Below are 20,752 nucleotides of genomic sequence, written 5' to 3'. Positions count from 1 at the left end.
TATTTTTAATATTTTCAATATTAATAATTTACTATTAGGATTGAAAACTACTTCGTCTTTCGTCCAAAAATATTATAAAATAGAAATTTGTTTTAAATTCTTATTTAAATTCAAATTGTGAGATTTTTTCTCTACGCGCGACTGCTTACGTTACAGAAATAAGCGCGACTGCTCCCAGGTTAAAGATGAGAAATTTGACATCGGACTTCCGATTTAAGTGTTGCAATCGGAAGTACTGTTTTCAAGTCACCGAAATAGTATAAGCGATATACTAATCGACGTGCCTTAGCAAGATGGGAACAAATGTATACTTTTAGTTTTTATATCAGTTCCGGTTAAAAAGCTCTAACCGGAAGTGTCATATTATAGTCGCAGAAATAGTACGGACGGGGTCGAGTTCGCTCCCAATGGTAAGAATTTTACCTGAACTAAAAAAGGTAGAGTCCGAATTGGCTCCCATAGACAAAATTTATTTTACCTAAACATGTCGAAAATATCACCCAGCGTTGTCACTTCTTTCAAATTGTCTCTTTTTGTTAGAAACAGGTACCTTCCTAGAAATATCTATGGGAAAGGAGGAAGACCTAACCCTTCGGTCCTAACTTAACTTTCGGGTATTAGAGTGTAGAGCGCAAACCGGCCGATTTCAGGTAAGAGCGCAAAACGGTCGAGCGCATACCGGCCGACACCGATAATTTGTGTTAAAATTGCCACATATGCCAATGTTGAACTAAAACAAACTCTAAAAGTATTTGTCTAAAAGTATAATTTTCCTATAAAAAGTCTATATCACTATGTAAATTTCCTAAGCAGTATAATTATTACACGATTTGGCAACAATGTCTAATGTTTCCGCGATTATATGAGAGCCTACCCGCATTCATGCGGGAGCCAATTAAAATATACCTGAACGAAGCGGAGCGAACTCGACTTCACCCAATAGTACATGTGACATATCAATCGAAGCGTATTGATAAGTCGAGTTTAAATCTTAAATTCCGGTTTTGAAGCAATTTCTGTTTAAACAATTATGACCCAAACTTTAGTAAAAATGACTCAAAATTAATGAAATCGTATATCAATCGACGCAAAGTTAAAAGAAGAGTTCAAATATCGATTCAGTTATATTTTCGATCAATTTGTGTAAAAACATAGGACTTACGAAATCCAATTTTTACTTGTTTAATATGGAGGTAAGTGGAAAGAAACGAGTTCGTTGTAGGTGCACAGTGGAATAGTTTGGAAAAATTAAGTTATCGCTAAATCCATAGAGCAGTTAGATAGATAGACAGATTCAATGAGGTCGCTTTTGGCGTAATACACTGCGACCTTATGCGGTCTTCTAGCACTCATGGTTTTGACCTTTAGATATAATTTTATGGAGTCACGAAGTTCGTTTTCATAATAACAGGATCGTAAGTCGTCATAACTGCCATTATTGGTCAATGGAAAATCCGCACTTTTCATAAATTCCGCAAATTAGTTACATTCATAATTTTTTGATGGGATTCAGGAATATACTCGTCACAAAGTGGCGGTTGGTCCACATAGTGGAAGATTATATTGAATGAGCTTAAAGAATTTTAATAATATAACTTCATATATTAATAACCAACAAGAATTTAACTTTCAAATCAGGTATTATTGACCATATGATATAATTTTTAAAAAAATACAAAAAACACCTTGTTTTTTTATTTGATGATATTACGTTATTTAAAAATTTGTAAATATAATTTGAATTTGAATTAAAAAATATTATCGTAGAGCGGGAGAAAGGGGAGTTTTGTGCGCCCTCTACTCTATACAGTGCTCTTCAGATTAAACTATCCAACTTAAATAAGTTTTGAACCGCTGATTTTTAGAAAAAACGCAAAAACACGTCAAATAACAATTGAAGGGAGAAACATTATGCCATATTTAAGTTTGCCGGGAAAGGCACCCTCTCACCCCCGTATCATCCATTAATTTTTTTTTTAAATACTCCCCCCTTTTTTTATTTCCTATTTGGATTCTCCTCTTTGTGCTGATTTCAAAAATGTATAACACTTGATGCTTAAAGTGATTAGTTATTAAATAATAAAAATTATTTTTTTAACAATTTTCTAACATACATACATATAGAGTGAACATTTATTTCACTACCAACAATTTTAACATTAATTATTCAAAAAATTTTACAATAATTATTCAAGCTTTCAAAAGTCATTTTGAATAATTATTTTTAAAATTGTTGGTAGTGAAATGTTCATTCTAAATGTTAGTATGTAATAAAATTTTTAAAAAAATATTTTTTCTCAATCCAGTTTTGTAGCTTTTGTATTTATTTTTCTCATAAACTAATCATTTTAAACATCAAGTGTTATACATTTTTGAAATCAGTACAAAGAGGAGAATCCAAATATAAAATAAAAAAGGGGTAGTAATTAAAAAAAAGGGATGATACGGGAGGGAGAGGGTGCCCTTCCCGGCAAGCTGGAATATGGCGTAATGTCTCCCCCTTCAGGTATTATTTGACGTGATTTTGCGTTTTTCCTAAAAATCAGTGGTTTAAAAGTTATTTAAGGTGGATAGTTTTATCTGAAGAGCACTGTATAGTCAACCTGAAGGAAAGAGTAAAATCAATCAAACATTATAAAATTCCTGGGCAGAATGCAGTAGAACGTGGTTACCCATATTAAAAGAACAAATGAATAGAAAGAAAATACCACTATTAGTAAGCCAATAATATATCGAGAATACATCCTTTGTATTTTATAATTATTATATTATTATATTTTAAAATACCATAGGTATATATAAAATCAAAGTTTGGTGTTAATTTTGAGAGTAAACTGAACGTAAGGCCAAATACTATGTTGGGACAGTATCATGGTTTTTCCTGGTGATATACTATGGAATCGCTAACATGAGAATTTTACTGCCATAATTGCATGTGGTTGTCTTTTTAAAGACAAATCACATGCTATGATTTTTATGACGGATATTCTTAAGTTATAGTTGATTTCATGTAGTCGAATGAACTATCTTCGAATAAAGTCGATCCAGGAACGCAAGTCATAAATATTGGAAATATCATTTTAGAGTCGTCTACTTTATAATGTATAATATATGTGGGAATTGTCAATATGAATGAGTCAGATTAAAAGATTAAATTCTTAGAAGATTTTTTTTACCTAACAACAAAAACAAAATTTGTTTAATTTATTAATATTTTGTATTTCGATAACGATTTGCGAAGTGGAGGTCAAAACGTCGATAAATTAAATTTTCAACTTAAATTGTGGCTTATTTCCCAAGAAAAATAGCAAATTATAAAATTAGTGTGAAAAAGTGAATTAAGAGCAAAAATAATAGTAATAATAGTATATGGGCCATTCCACGAACATACGCCGGTTTTGGATTACTTCGACAACGAATATTTTACTGTGCAACATAAGAAGTACGAAAGTAAATGGCGCTAATAATTATTCCAATAAACAACAATGTAATTTGCAATTTACTTTAGTTCTTCTTATTTTGCACAGTAAAATATTCGTTGTCGAAGTGATCCAAAACCGGCGTATGTTCGTGGAATGGCCCATAATTAAAATTCATATGTTATTAAAAGTATAATTAACTAAAGTAATTTTATTGTAATTAACTTGATTACAAATTAAACAAATTTTGTTCTAAATGTGCTAACTAATTACATTTTTAATTAAACATCTCTTTACTCTCTAACGAGAGCTAATTGTACTAATTGTTGGCTTTTGTATTTTTTAGGGCCGGTCTAATGACACTTCCATACAACGCCAAGATGCATTACAACTATGCAAATTTTCTGAGAGACTCTGCTAAACCCGAATTAGCCAAAAGCCATTATCTGAAAGCTCTCAAGTGAGTATTTTACTGGATAGAGCATGCTTTTTAGCCTAAGTGCCGTCCTAATCATTTTATCAAATTGTCGATGAATGTCTCGACGCAAGGATTGAAAAAAATAAAAAGAAAAACGACTCAGCTTGTCATTGAATTCAGGGCAGATGTAAAAAGGTTTTATTGTAGTTTTACATTTAATATAGGTAGAAATTAGTCTAGTGAATACTTCAACAGTACAGTGTATGCCAAAAAATTATTTATCTACTCTATGTCATATTATGTATAAGTTTTTAGTTTGTGAAAACTGTCATTATAGATAGCAGTGCGTGAAGGGTTTAAAATGTGCGTGAATTAACAATGTATTTTAAATGGGATTTACTTTTTCGCACTGTTTTTGACACACTTTCATATAATCGAATATCCTTAACTTTCGCGTTGTCATGGTGATGACATAATGAGCAATAAATTACAACAAAAATTTTGACAGTTTTGTGGTTTGAAAAAAATTAGAATTTTTAAATGACAAAGTTCTAAAAATTTTAGAATAGAAATGAATTCCAGTGACGAATAGTTACAGTTTTTGTATTTGTTTATCGTAGATAAAATATTGTATAAAACTGTGCGTGAAGTACTTTTTGCGAACTTACGCGATGTATAGCATTCGCTCCGTTGTCGCTCGTGCTCTAAACATCGCGTACGTTCACAAAAAGCATACTTCACGAACTGTTTCATAAATAACTATTAATACACACAAAACTTGAGCACTGAGAAATTTTTTTCGGAAAATAATAGTTTTTCAGAATTATAGCTACTCGCATGTGGGTACAATAAAAATAAAATACCCGAAAAATAGTACAACAAGAGAGAGCAGGGTTAAAATAGTTTAGGGGATTTCACGACCGACATAAAGAACTCTCATTAAGAACGCCAGAAAGCTGTAGTTGTCTAGGGCTACCTCTTTTACCAGACATACTGTGGGGATCTTTTTTGAAAAGCCAAAGTCCAGTTGTTCAAGAACTTCTGCATTTGCCGACGGAACAACAAAATTTAAACTAGAGAAAAGTCTACAAAAAGTTGTTGCTGTTAAGGAGATTAAGCAGGTAAATAAGTTAACAAGTAGTGAGAGGAATCCCTAGTAACAGTATTTACCTCCTGCAGTGGTGTTTCCCAAACCCCATTTTAGGGAACATATGCTACATGGAGCTCCCTCTAGTACCTTGAGCCTTGCTGCACCTAGTCGGTGGATGAACGCAGATATTTGTGCTGTGAAATAATGGCGCATTTCATTAAATATTCGAACAGATCCAAGGAAACGCCGTCCCTTTTAATTTACGATAACCACGGAAGTCATCTAGGGAGCTCGCAAACCAAAGCAATATCCCTACATCGCACAACATACATTGCGGAAAGATACGCACTGAGTGTCACATCTGGTTTTCGGTGAACAAAATTCCACCGAAAGTCACCAAAGATTCACCGAAATCCAGATGTGACACTCAGCGCGTATCTGTTCGCAATGCATGCCACATGCGATGTAGGATATTGCTTCGGTATGCGAGCTCGCTTAGCATTGCTGTTTTTAACCTAGGCTTAGCATTGCTGTTTTTAACCTAGCAATAGCGAATGGGGTAACAATTTTAACGAATTATAAGCTCTTGAGATGAATTGCTTAGATGGATAGCTGGATTCTGCGACATTGCATTGCAATTTATGCTTTAGCGATAGATTTATTGCCAAGTGCTGTTACTGGTCATAAGTTTTCAGAAGAAAATATGTAATAATAATGAGTTAAATTCTCTTAACTCAACAGAATCAAGAATTAATATTGATCTTAGAACAGCAGAGCCAACAAGTGACGAAAACCCCAACAAAATACAATCAGGAAACGATATCTAAAAAGATGTACTTAGTAAAAAATGCCCTTTTGAAGTCCTGAAGACTTTCGAGGATTTTCGAAAGCAGAACTACGGAAAGCCAAAAATATAAAAAGAATGGAAAGAGTATAATTGCTACAGACACCGTAGAGAAATGGGCAATAGAAGATAGGTACAGGATACAAGGCAAAATTGAAAAATAAAAAGGAGAGTTCCAAGATGCACGAAGTACAAAAAATTTAGAAGAACGAATTTTTAGGGCCGGTCTAATGACACTTCCATACAACGCCAAGATGCATTACAACTATGCAAATTTTCTGAGAGACTCTGCTAAACCCAAATTAGCCAAAAGCCTAAACTGAAAGCTCTTAAGTAAGTATTTTACTGGATAGAGCACGCTTTTTAGCCTAAGTGCTATCCTCATCATTTTATCAAATTGTCGATGAATGTCTCGACCAAAGGATTGAAAAAAAAAGAAAAATGACTCAGCTTGTCCTTGAATTTCGGGCAGACGTAAAAAGATTTTCTTGTAATCTTGCATTTAATATAGGTAGATAATATTAGTCTAATTTATTATTATTGCACACAAAAATTTTGCATAAGGAATTCGTTGCGGAAAATTTTAGCTTTTCAGATTTATAGCGATTGTCACGTAGGCATAAAAATGATATTGAACAAAAGATACAAATGTAAAAAAAAATAAAAAACTACTAAAAATTAAAAAGAAAAATTTTTAATTAAAATAGATTTTCAGTGCAGTTGACTCTCCTATATTATCATCATTGCTGCTTAATCGGAAGGTGAAAGGTAATCAATATATTTTAACGCGAATTAGTCTTATTTTCCTCTGTTTTCATTACAATTAATTTTATATCCAGGCGGATTTCGTTCTCTCCCCGTGTCTTCTGTATATGATATTTATCATGTCTCATAATATGACCGAGGTATTCAAGTTTCCGTTTTTTATTTGTGAAAGAAATTTCTTTTTGTTTTCCCATTCGGCGCAATATCTCTACGTTGGTGTTGTGACTCGTCCAGGTGCCATACAGCAAGACGGTAGAAGAATTTGGTGAGTATATTTCTCATGTTGTAAATGTTGCTCTGGTCTTTTCAATACTAGATCGTATTTCGGTTGTTTGATCCCATTTCGAGTTGACAGCTATTCCAAGGTATGTATACGAGTCAACGTGTTGAATTAATTGGTTTTTATTTTCCATTTTCTGGCAGGTTTTTGAGTTTTGCTGACTAGCATCCATCTTGTTTAATTTATAAAAAAATATGTTCATCGGCCAGTCTAAAACCTAATTCAGGGAATTGATATATTTTATTGAGAAAATAAAGCATATTTAACCAACAAAAGCCGAATGATCTCCAAGTAAACAAGGTAGTTTCACTATTTACTATGGTGTCTGTTGTTAGTGAAGCATTAAACATTGATGATTGGCAGTATCTAGAAGACGTCTCTAACATTTTTCATCACTAATTTACCCCAATGTAGCTGAAGTTGGATGGTAGATTTTATTGACACCTGCATGAGGTAGCAATGGAAAGTCATAAGGATGACACTTTTGTATCTACAAGATGGAGCCATGTAGAAAAAGAATTTATTTGCTCAGTATACATAATATAAGGATATTGTTACGACAGTTCCTTCAGATTTATTGCATATAAAAAAGTCTCTTCGCAAAAAAAAGAAGTATTAAACAGCTAGAAGGTAAAGTGATGAAGAAGAAGATAAAAAGAATTAGGTATAAGATTTGTGCTCTGACTACTGCGCTCCTCAATACCGAGGTACAATCATGCCCAAGAAATGGATAGTACAGGAGAAAAGTGTGAAAAACAACGCCTCTTTGGACCTCATCATCATCATCATCATCAGTGGCGTTACAGCTCTTTATGAGCCAAAACCTTCTTCAGAACAATCCTCCATTCTCCATTCGTCCCTGTCTCTGGCAACTCTTCTCCATGCTCTAATTCCAACAGATTTTAAATCAGTTTCTATGTTGTCTTGGTACCTAAGTCTCGGTCTTCCTCTTGCTCGTTGTCGTTTCGGCCCTCTTCGATCAAAAACTTTTCTGACTATGGAATCTTCCTCTCGCCTGATTACATGACCTATCCATCTAAGGCGTGCTACCTTAATGAATTGTACAACGTCAGGTTCTCCAAAATGTCTATACAACTCAAAGTTGTAACGCCTGCGCCACAAACCTTGTTTTTTTATGCCACCATATTTTATAGTCGTCTTAAAATTTTTCGCTCAAAACGTTTGAGCAGTTCTTGGTCATTCTGAGTAAGTGACCAAGTTTCTGAACCATAGGTTAGCACTGGTCTTGTTAGTGTTTTGTAGACAGTGAATTTAATCTTTCTAGGTATTTTTGAGGCCATCTGTCTTCTTAAGCCATAGTAGCACTTATTGGCGAGCACTATTCTTCTTTTAATTTCTTCACTGACATTGTTCTCTTTAGTTAGCAGCGAGTCTAAGTATATGAAGGTGTCGACACCTTGTAGTTCTAGGTCGTCAATTATTATTCTTGTAGGTGTCGGGTTGCTTGACCTAGTGCAACACATATATTTGGTCTTTTGAACATTTATATTTAGCCCCAGTCTCTGTGCAGATGCTCTTAACGACCGAAATGCTTCAGGTAGAGATTCTTTAGATCTACCTATGATGTCTATGTCATCTGCGTATCCAACAATTTTTACTGATTTGTTAAAGATAATACCATTCGTATTAATTTGGGACTCTCGAATTATTTTTTCTAATACCAGGTTAAATAAGAGACACGATAGTCAATCACCCTGTCTTAGTCCATTTTTGCAATGGAAGGGTCTTGAGAGAGCGTTCTGGATCTTCACCACGCTCTCTGCTCCTGTGAGCGTAAGTTCAGTTAATTGGACAAGATGAAGCGGTATTTTAAATTCTACCATAGCAAGTAGAAGTTTATCTCTATTAACTGAGTCGTATGCGGCTTTGAAGTCCACGAATATGTGGTGGGTGTCGAAGCCGAACTCTAGGGTTTTTTCAAGGATCTGCCTCACTGCAAATATCTGGTCCGTTGTTGATTTATTAGGACGGAAAGCGCACTGATATCCTTCTACTATTTCTTCAGCGTAGGGGAGAAGTCTTTTGTACAATACGTTGGACAACACTTTATATGCCATATTGAGTAGAGTGACGCCTCTAAAATTTTCACACACCATCATGTCTCCCTTTTTGTGTAGAGGACACAGTACACCCAACTTCCAGTCTGTGGGTGTTTCTTTCTGTTGCCAAATTGCAGTTATCAGTTTTACGCATGTGTTTCAAGAGGGTGTCGCCGCCGTTTTTGAAGAGTTTAGCAGGGAGATTATCCGAACCGGGGGCTTTGTTATTTTTAAGTGTTAAGATGGCTTCTCTAATTTCTTCTTAGGTGGGGAGTGGCTTCCGATCATTTAATTTGAAGCATGGGATCCTCCATCTCGCCATCTTCATAATTGCCATTAAGCAGTTCTTCAAAATGTTATCTGCTTAGTATCTGCTCCTTGTTACTAATTATAGAGCTGTCCCTATCTTTACAGGCTATTATCTGGGTTTGAAGTCTTTTCTGCAGCTATTTATCTGTTGGTAGAATTTTCGTATGTCTTTTCCTCTTTGGACCTCAACAGAGGAAAATCAAGAAAGTGCAACAATATCTATTGTATATGCTTGAACATTGAATACCATAACTTCATATAATACCAAAGCTGAGTAGGGTCAAAATCCAATAGTGCTAAGACATTTTGAGAGAATATCATATACCAGCTGCAACAAAAAATCATTTAAAATCCTAACCAGGAAGTCTACAGAGCAGACTAGGTTATATTGCAATATAATAAAATTAATAACGATGACGATGGTACACAGACACTATGGTGATACTCAACTAGATCATGCTCAAGTAGACCTGATCTTTAACAAAATGAACAAAGCAATAGATGAGGAATGAACCTAAGCACTCTACAATGACACCGATATTGTCCAAGAAATTAAATCATAGCGACTAAGATGGGCAGGCCACGTTCACAGATTTCATAATTAGAGTCTTGTAAGACTGGTATGGGAGGAGATTCCTACAGCAAAAAGACCACTCGACGTCCTAGAATGTCATGGAGAGATAACATCCAAGCAGGTCTCCGGAAAATAAACATTCCATTTGACCCTAGGTTGATGGAAGACCGAACAAATTGGAAAAAAGTTGTACAGTCAGCCAAGACTCACGCAGAGTTGTAGCGCTACGTGATGATGAATAGATGAGGCTTTTAAAGAAAGTCAGAAATAAATTCTGAAATTTCATTAAATAAAGTTTGGCGCAGGGACCTTGTGGGTATACAAAAATAAATACTGTTGATGAGATGAGAGCTATGGAGGGCCTGTGGGAGTAAGGAGACTATATTATAGTATATCTCAGTAATATCCCCAAGCGCTCCATGGTCCTCTCCGGTGTTTTAGAGAAATAGGCTGATGAGGCAATTATAAGGAACCTATTATAAAACAAAATGAAGATAGGAAATCTAGGAAAATAACTCGGAAAACTTCAATAATGTAGATAATATTATTTGTAAGTGTACGTTGTCAACTTACTTTCTATCCTGTTCCAAAGCTACTCGTCTATACTGTGAGCAGATATATTTTTTTAATTTTTGGTCAAATTTTTGCTTCTTGAAATTCCTTCCTCTTTTTCCATACTCGAGACAAGTAATGATGTCGAAAGTGACTCCTAGATACTCGACACACCCCTTCTATATCCCTTTCACCATGGGCTAAATTTTTGTGATATTGTTTTTATCAGTATGTTTTTATTTGTGAATTATTTGATAGTTTATGTAGCAGTCATTTAATTTTACTTGTTTTTGTTCAGTAAATATATTGTTGGTAGAAAAAACCAAATGTATGACAACATCTAAACACCCACTCAGATGTAAAATCGAAATTGATGGGAAAATAATAAAGCAGGAAGCATGGTTTAGATATCTGGGAATAGATACAACTAGTTATGGAGATGTTGAAGAGGAAGTACGACAATAAAGCTTAAAAGCAAATAAAGCGGCGGGATCTCTTAATGACACAATCTGAAACAACAAACACCTAAGACAAGACGCAAAAGCAAGAATCTACAAAGCAGCAGTTAGACCTATATTGACATACACGGTGGAGACAAGACCTGACACATTTAAAACAAGACGACTACTAGAAACAACAGAGATGAAAATACTATACGACGAATATCAGGTATGTTGGATAGGGAAAGAAGCGAAAACATAAGATCATGCAATGTAGAAGACATAAATAGATGGGTGACAAAACGGAAACAGGAGTGGAACGAACACATTATTAGAATGGCAGAGGATAGGGTAGTACGAATAGCACGAGATAAGTCACCAAATAGACGAAGAAGTATTATTAGACCAAGGAAAAGATGGTGCGAAAATTTAAACAATTTAGCTAATATTGAAGAAAAAACAGCTTTTAAAGCCTACATATACAAGAAGGAAGAAGAAGATATATTGTTATTTTTAGATGTTTTAGAGTCTATTTCCCTTCTATTTTCCCCAATGTCCAGATTGAGCTTGTGTATTTTATTTCTTCTATGGCTCATTTGTTATGTCTGGTATATATTCTGGTATAATTTCTATTAAGATTTATTTGTTTTTTCAATTTTGCATTTTCTCAGTTATTTTCATTCTCATGTTCTTGGCCTTCGCAATCTAACATTCTGCAATATCTGTTTTTAAATTTTCGTCCTTTCTTTTTGACATGTAAATTTTTATCGTTCCTTCTTAGGAAATATAAGAAGAAATATAATACAAAGAGAAAAATATAATTTTACTTTTAAAATATATTTTTCAAAATATAAAACTAAAATATTATAATTTGTGTATGTGTAATGAAAACGTTTTTCTTTATTACGAAAGGTAATTGAAAATATTTGGGATATATTTTCAGGTAATGGATAGTTGAGTTGGCTCTTTCAGGGCTACGAACGAAAAATATAATAGATTTATTAGGGATGGCTGAGGCAGATGATATTCGGCGGAGAAACGTACTGTAAAACTTTTACGAGAATAACCTATCGTACATTTTTATTTTTATTTGCGATGTTTTTCGGGAACTATCTCATATTGAGTTGTCTACTGCATCTGCTATGCCAGACTTGGGGATCCTCGTTCGAATGGATGCCGTCGTCGTCGAATCAAGATACGAACATCACAAGTTTACGGCGGTCCTCTCCATTATTTACTTTTATTGGATTTTTTTTATTTCTCCTATGCATGCAGTATTGGAGGTCGGTCGCTGAAAAAGTTATTACACAAATTTCCGTGATTACAATTTTTTGTAGAGTTCGGTTTTTCTACTAAGTAGAATGAGTGCACTTATACAGCGTGTTTCATTAATAATTGTCCATAATAACTGGAGAAACCTTAGTACAAATACGAAGATTTAACCTAAGACACTTAAATAAAATGTGGTTCCTTACTGAATTACAGGGTGTTTTATCTAAAAATTTAAAAATTATTTTTGTTCAGCATTTTAAAACCGTTTAACGTATCCTTTTCATACTTGGCAGGTAGTATAGGTACTGTACAAACTACTAAATTATGTTAAACAAAGGTTTTTGCCTCTTACAAGAGGCGTACGACGGGGGAAAGTGAATGGTTGACCCTTTCCAAATTCTACGCCACTGGCAAAATTGCTATTTAAGTTCAATTTTTGAATTCTCCAATACTTTCTATGAGAATAATATACTCCTCATTCGTAACGATAAAGTCATTAGTTTTCGAGATCTTTGAAGTTAAAAATGAAACGACACGATTATTTTGATTAATTTATTGTGTCGTTTCATTTTTAATTTTAAATATCTCGAAAACTAATCATTTTATCGTTACGAATGAAGAGTGTAATATTTACATAAAAAGTATTGCAAAATCAGAAAATTAGGCTAAAATAGCAATTTCGTCAGTGGCGTACAATTTGGGAAAGGTCAGCCAGCCACTGTCCCTGTCGTACGCCTCTGGTAGTAGCTAGAAACGTTAATTTATCTTAATTTAGTAGGGTGTACGGTACCTACACTTTCTGTCAAGTATGATAAGGATATGGCAAATAGTTTTAAAGTACTGGGTACAAATAATTTTTAAATTTTAATCATAATATGAATCATACATATCATAAATTAATCATAATAACTGTGCGGTTTCATATTTAACTTCAAATATCTCCAAATATATCCAAATATATCAAGAGCTGACAGGCAACTGAGTTGCCTGTCAGCTCTTGTAACATAATGACTTGTAACATCACTTACAACGTGTGGGAGTCATATGTTATCCTAGGGCCGTATCCTTAGGGATTATATCCATCCTTTGGAATTTGCTATGTTAGCATTTTGATGTGACTTTTAGTCCATTTTTGAAAGGCTTTGACCTTCGTATTTTTTGGTTGGCTCACCATGTTCTTGCAACACTGATGATGCTCTTTTTAGAGCGAAAACGTTTTGTTCGATGTTTGTAGCCCTATAAGGCTTTTTAAAATAATATACCTTTTACCAAGACCAAAATTTTTTATTAAATTTTACTTGGAAAAATTTACTTGTTCACCCAACAAGATTGAAAATTGAAGTCACAACCCGCTCCGCTGGGCGATATGACATGCCCCTCCATCGTTAGCCGTACAGCCACACCCTAAGACCAGAATTCCCCAAACATATTACCAACCTTATATTTGTCTATCAACTTCAACTTCAGATACAAGGGTCCGTAGCTTTGGTTGCATACTTATTAGGTGGCTTATAGGAATAAATATTATCGTAGCGATGTTACTCATCGTTACAATTTGTTCCACGTTTTCCCTTCGCTCTTCCTCATGATGTAGGTGTATGTTTTTACTCTTTCTATTTGTTCACCGTTCACACTGATTCGTCCAAATTGCTATTTCTTCTTAGAGATCATCATACATTTTGTCTTCTTAGTGTTTAGTGAAAGTCCGTATCTCTGTCTGATTTATGTGATTCTGTTCATTAACTCCTGGAGGGCTTCAGAACTGTTAGCGAATACCACCGTGTCGTCTGCGTATCTTATGTTATTGATGCATTCTCCGTTAATTCTAATTTCGGCTTTAACAACATTCACTGCTTCTTAAAAAATTTGCTCAGAGTAAATGTTAAACAGCAGTGATGATAAAAGGATTTAGTATACATCCCCTACGGACCCCACATTTGATTTTGATATCGTCAGATTTTCCTGCCTCTGTCCGGATAGATTATGTTTGATTCCAGTATAGTCCATGTGGTGAGACCGCTCCCGTCTGAAAAAAATTTCTGATTCAGTTTCTTTGTCGATTCCTATTACACAATGTCCCCATTAAACAAATCTGAAGGGTGTCGGGCGGAATTTTTTGGCAGAAATTGTTTAAAAAATTTTTTTAAACAAATACGAAAGATTAAGTTTTTTTGCCCTGGAACATATATTTTTAGGTTTTTTGAGTCATTCTAAACAAGAAAGGTATCTTGTAATTTTTCTTAAAAATTGATAGTTTTCGAGTTATATGCGATTTAAAATCTGAATAATGAGAAAATACGCATATTCGAGGCTTAAAAACTCATATTTAAATTAGTATTTTTGAGGTTGCCAGATACTTAAATTGAAGATTAAACATTCCGCTTCAAGATTCTAAAGAGTGATTGCGTCTAACCTTAATCTATACTGTTGTTTTTTAATTGTTAAATATGCGTGTTTATCCGATTTTTTTGCCGTGCGACGCGCTCTATTTCAAAAATCTCCTATTTTCCTCCGAAAAATATTTCTTCTAGATTCTTTGGGATATTCTAAATAAAATAAGTTTCTTGACATTTTTCTGAAAAGTTAATAGTTTTAAAGTTATAAGCGATTTAAAATCCGAAAAATGCCAAAAAACGCATTTTTGGATTTTAAATCACTTATAACTTTAAAACTGTTAACTTTTGAGAAAAATGTCAAAAAGCTTATTTTATTTAGAATATTCCAAAGAATCTAGAAAAAATATTCTTCGGAGGCAAATTGGAGATTTTTGAAATAGAGCGCGCCGCACCTGCAAAAAAATCGGATGGATATGCATATTTAACATTTAAAAAACAACGCTTTAAATTGTTAAGGTTAGACACAATCACTCTTCAGAATCTTGAAGCTGAATGTTAAAACTTTAATTTGAGTGTCTGGCAACCTCAAAAATACTAATTTAAATATGAGTATTTAGGCCTCGAAAATACGTATTTTCGCATTTTTCAGATTTTAAATCGCCTATAACTCGAAAACTATCAATTTTTGAGAAAATTTACAAGATACCTTTCTTGTTTAGAATGACCCACGAAACTTAAAAATATCTGTTTCGGAGCAAAAAAACGTAATCTTTTGTATTTGTTTAAAAAATTTGTTTAAACAATTTCTGTCCAAAAATTCCGACCGGCACCCTTCAGATTTGTTTAAAGGGGACATTTGTGAATAGGAATCCACAAAGAAACCGAATCAGAAATTTTTCCAGATGGGAGCGGTCTCACCACATGGACTAGTACAGATTGCTGATAATTCTTAAACCACAAGTATTTATTCCGATATTGGTTAGTATCTCCATCAGCTTGTCGTGTTTACTGTATCGAACGCTTTATGGTAATCAATGAAGTATGCGTAAATATCTCAATTTACGTCTCTACATCGTTGAAATAGCACTGTATACTAAATGAGCTGTATACTAAAGAGAGCCTCTCTCATAGCCACTGCATTCCGAAAACCGAACTGTGTACGGCTGTAGATGTTCTACCCAAATTTACAGTTTTAATTATAACAAAATGTTGAAAATCGCTTAACACCAATAAGATGAAATATTTGTAACAATATATGTCATGTAAACTAGTTGATACCTCCTTTCTGTTCTGGTCAGTCCTTGATGTTTGTGTTCCTGTATTTAAGCTGATGATGGCTCGTGTTGAGCCGAAACGCGTCCTGTTTTGACCTTTTTAATAAAAAACTTTGTGGTACTTCTTCGAGGTTTTTGTACTTTGTTACCTCGAGACTACATTTGCGACATATGGATACTTCTCTTCTTGATATATTCTATTTGGTTTCTAACAAATCTGTAAATATAAGTACAGTGGAACCCCGATAAGTCGGCCCCCGATAACCCGGAAGTCCGGCTAACTCGGACCGATTTTTATCAGACAAACCTTTCAACAATAAAAATGTATGTAATATAATAATTGAGAGGTAATAGGTATTTGTGTAATTTGAACTATACGATAGTAAAAATGACTCATGGCACACGGCGGCAGAGCGACGTTCATGGTTTCGGATTATCGGAAACAATAATTATTCCTTTATTTATTTCAAAATATCGTAGCATTCTTAAAAAAAGACTAAAAGATTATTTAAAAAATTATTTTTTAAACAATGGTCTTAGTCTCCACTGTTCTTAACATAACATCGTTCCGATTGTGACCGTATTGTGTATAGTACAGCAGTCTTTCAATTATAACGGAGTTTATCTGTAAGTATACCGTATTTTATTAATTTTTGTCATATTTCCCGGCTAATCCGGATTTTTGATAACCCGGATCAGCCGTGGTCCCGATTAATCCGAGTTATCGAGGTTCCACTGTATAAAGACGTCTGGCGACAAGCTTAACGAAATAATTTGACACCACGCGACAGCTCCTATTTCCTGACAGAAACGAAAAAGACCCTCTCCACGCTCTTTAAGAATATCGAAACTATGCAATCTATACAAACAATATATTTTTGTAACGTTGCTTAATTTAACAATAGAATTACACATCACTCACTTTTCTTGGTTTGGTAATACTTTTTCTAATAGTTTTGTCTAGCATATCAGAAATTTTAGTAATTTTGAGTATCATAGTTAAAGATAACTTCTAGGCCACTACAGTAATTGAATTATTGTATAACTGTCTGACTTACAACTTACAACTGAATTAGACCACGTACCTTAATGCAAAACCTCCTGAAAAATCATTTTTAATATCTTATTTTATTTATGATGTTATTTACCTACCCCACTTGGAACATGCTATGTATATTTTAGTATGAAATATTTTATTCACGCAAAAGGAAACAGAGGTCCACGCCGCGAGACAGATTATTGACTGCTTACAATTTGTTGACATTGATATAATGGTGTGGTTATTGACATTTTAGACCTACGCATATCGAGCATTTGTTGAACCATCCAAATTCAAATTAATAAAACATTTCATTTGAAAACTGAAAAGGTTGCTCTCCAATCTCTAGATTTATTCGGTATTGGATAAAATTGTTTTGTGGGAAGGTATTTGCCTTGAAATAATAATAAATACCTTTAAACAAATTTTGTTTAACCTTTGTCTAACAGATTGTTGCATACCAGAAACACTAAACCATGCAGTAACAAATTTACTACACAAGAAAGGAGACAAGGCGCACTACGCAAGTTAATTATAACGGTCCTCGAATACTCTTTTAAAATGATAAAGTGGGAAAATAGAGGAATAAAAATAGATGGGGAAATACTCAATCATCTGCGTTTTGCCGACGGTATAGTACTTATTATCGAAGATCTTGGTGAGCCACCACAAATACTACAAGAATTAGAAAACGTATCTTCAACAATAAAAATTTATGACAAATTTAGTTCCCAGCGAACACCTACCGATCCAAAATTAAGTGGTAGAATTGACCGAAAAGTACATACATCTCGGTCATGAAATGAGAATAAGCCAACATAATCAGATCTGCGAATTTCAACGATGAATAACACTTGCTTTTGCGGCGTATTGTTCACTAAGAGACATCTTTAACAGCGACATGCCGATAGCTATGAAACCGAAGACATTTGCCCAATCTTCTTCTTTGAGTGCCTCTCCTATCGGAGATTGGATATCATTAGGGCGATTCTAATTTTATTTACTGCTGTTTTGAACAATTCGTTAGTGGTACAGCCAAACCACTCTCTCAAATTTCTCATCCAGGACATTTTTCTACTGCCTGGATTTCTTCGTCCTTGGATTTTTCCTTGCATTATATTTTGTAGGAATGTGTACTTTTGTCCTCTCATCAGGTGGCCTAAGTATTCAAGTTTTCTCTTTTTTATATTCAGTAGATTTGACCAATGCGTTCTTTCAATTATGACATACGGAGCAGAAACTCTCACGCTCACAAAAACAACAGCACTAAAAATTCGAGTTCCACAAATTTTTCCATGTGAAAGTTCTATTCTTGGCGTGACAAAAAAAGACAAAATAAGGAACCAAGACCTAAGGAAAAGAACAGGTGTCACTGATGTTGTCAGACGTACAGCCCAGCCGAAATGGAATTGTGCAGGTCACATAGCGAGTCTAAAAGGCTCAAGATGGACCAGAAGACTAATTGACTGGCGCTCAAGAGAAGACAAACGCAACAGAGGACGACCACCAACACGCTGGATGGACGATATTAAACGAATATCCAAGAAATGGCATCAAGACGCACAGAACCGTGGAGCGTGGCAAAACATGGGAGAGACCTATGTTCAGCAGTGGACAGAAGAGGTTGCGTGATGATAATGTTGGAAAAAATTATTATAATTTTTTTTACTAAACTATTTTGATATATGTAGATAAGGACACACCAGTAAACTTGATAAAAATAATAAACTTAAAGATAAAACCCATAACTAAATTAAAATTCATGGTGACGTTTCTTTTTTTTTTTTTTTTTTATTTTGGCTTAGACTTACCGTCATACTGCCAGACACATAAGGAATACAAGTTATCAAGTTATACAAAACAGGTTTAAAACAAAGATAACAACTAAAAGGTATTAAGTAACACTAAGCTTAACAGCTAAAACTACTAACTACCAAAGGTATTAATTAAAAATGTTTAAGGGAATTATAATGATAATTTGCTGTCTTTTAAAAAGTTAATTAAAGAGTTGTATACATCTACAGAACCAAGTGATAATAAATATAGTATATAATAACAACCAAAAAATATATGATCTAAATCACTTTCCTCTTCACAATGCTCACATTTATCATTATCCAAAACCTGTATTTTAAATAAATGTTTTGGATAACATGCGTGCCCGAATCGTACTCTAATAATAGAAGTTATGTACTTTCTAGAAGCTCTACAAGACTTGTACCAAGGAAATTTGGGAATATCGGGCTGAATTAACGAGTATCTATTTTGATTCACAAAAGAGTATTCCTTCCACTGGTAGCTCCACTCCCGATGCAGTGTTGACTTGAAAGAGATTATACTATCAGTCAGTGTTATTTTATGTAGAATACTGGTATCGGATGAAACGCTTTCTTTGGCTAATAAGTCGACATACTCATTATGTTCAAATCCTGCGTGTGCTTTAATCCAGATAAAATGTACATTGATTCCTTTGGTTAAAAGATTTTGTTTAATATGTTTAATTTTATAAATGTATGGGCAGTCTTGGATGTTTGGGGGTCCATATTTACCAAGAGATTTCAATACTGCTAAGGAGTCCGACAAAATTATAATATGGGCGAAATCAAATTCAGCTACATATAGTAAAGCTTCATATATTGCAATAGCCTCTGCTGTATAAATCGAAGTCTCCGGTTTCAGTTTGAATTTCTTTTCTATATGTCCCGATGGTATAAAAAAAAGGCGCATCCAGTTCCATCTGCAGATTTAGACGCATCTGTATATAGAGCTATTGACTCATTGTAACTATTCGTTATGGATAAAAGAATATTTTTATTTAAATATATGTTTTCACTATAATTTGGTACAATAATATCTGTAGGAGAAAAGAAAGAAGAGTACGCGTAGTTTTTGAATAAGTCGTTCGTTTTATCTATATTTTTTAAGAGTACTATATTTTGATTATAAGCTTCACACAGTAAGGGAGATTTCTTTTTTTGCCAATATTTATTGGTTAGATCATGGCAACTTAAAGTCACTATTTTTTGGTATAGAAGAGGGTTAATTAAGTATACTTTCATTAAATATTTTTTGGACAAAAAACTTCGTCTTAGATTTAAAGGAGGTTCCAAGGCTTCCAAATATAAAGCTTGTACTGGAGTGGATCTCATAGCTCCTAGACATATTCGTAAGGCTGAATTATGTAAAACATTGATTTTGTTTAGTAGTGCATTACTTGCTGATCCATACAAAACACTGCCGTAATCGAAAATAGATCGTATGTAAGCTTTATAAAATAATAAACTTACTTCAACATCCGATCCCCACCAAGTTCTATTAATTGATTTAAGAAAGTTTATTCCCTTATTACACCTGTTCAACATGTCGTCAATATGTAACTTCCAGGTCAATTTTTGGTCGAGTATCATTCCAAGATATTTAATTTTATTTTTAAAAGAAAATTTATGCCCACCTAAGGTGATTGTGCTAATATTAGGAAAGTTATGTCTGGTAAATAAACAAACTTGTGATTTACTGCATGATAATTCAAAGCCATTTTCAATAAACCATTTTTTATGGAGACCATAGACACTATTCAAGTTTTCAATGGATTGCTGATATTTCTTGTGTTCTGTGTACAAACAGAAATCGTCAGCATATTGTACAACATTAAATGCAATATTGTTAATAGTGATGTTGTGTAGATCTGCTGTGTAAATGTTAAATAAAATAGGGCTCAAAACGGAGCCCTGAGGTAATCCTTTATTATTAAGTCTAGGGCCTATAAGAGTATGATTATTTTTTAAATAAATTATTCTATTTTTATACAGGTTTACAATGTTAGAAGCAAACTGTGATGGAATATTAAAAAATGTAATCATTTTTTCTTGGAGAATTGAAAGAGAGACAGAGTCATAAGCACCTTCGATGTCTAAAAATAAAGCGGGCACATAACTGTTCCTGGAAAAACTGTTCTGAATGTCTACAACAAGAGTTGTTAAGGAATCTAAAGTTCCATAACCTTTTTTAAAACCATGTTGGTTAGCGGGTAAAGGATTTTGATCCCTTAGCCACCAATCCAACCTAATCTTAACCATCCGT

At 33.9% G+C, this 20,752-nt stretch overlaps 1 protein-coding gene across 1 annotated transcript in view; it reads left to right on the top strand.

Moving 5' to 3' along the window:
• The first annotated feature begins 3,762 nt into the window (after positions 1–3,762).
• LOC126882459 (protein O-mannosyl-transferase TMTC1-like) overlaps positions 3,763–20,752 on the top strand; it is a 124,888-nt gene continuing 107,898 nt past the window's right edge. The window contains exon 1 of the mRNA XM_050647423.1: positions 3,763–3,879. Coding sequence (XP_050503380.1) covers positions 3,776–3,879 — 104 coding nt within the window. The 5' untranslated portion in view covers positions 3,763–3,775. The remainder of the gene's footprint in view (positions 3,880–20,752) is intronic.

This window comes from Diabrotica virgifera, chromosome 1, assembly GCF_917563875.1.
Source record: "Diabrotica virgifera virgifera chromosome 1, PGI_DIABVI_V3a".
Taxonomy (NCBI): domain Eukaryota; kingdom Metazoa; phylum Arthropoda; class Insecta; order Coleoptera; family Chrysomelidae; genus Diabrotica; species Diabrotica virgifera.
The sequence above is the reverse complement of the archived record's forward strand: the minus strand, read 5'-3'. Positions and strand labels throughout refer to the sequence as shown.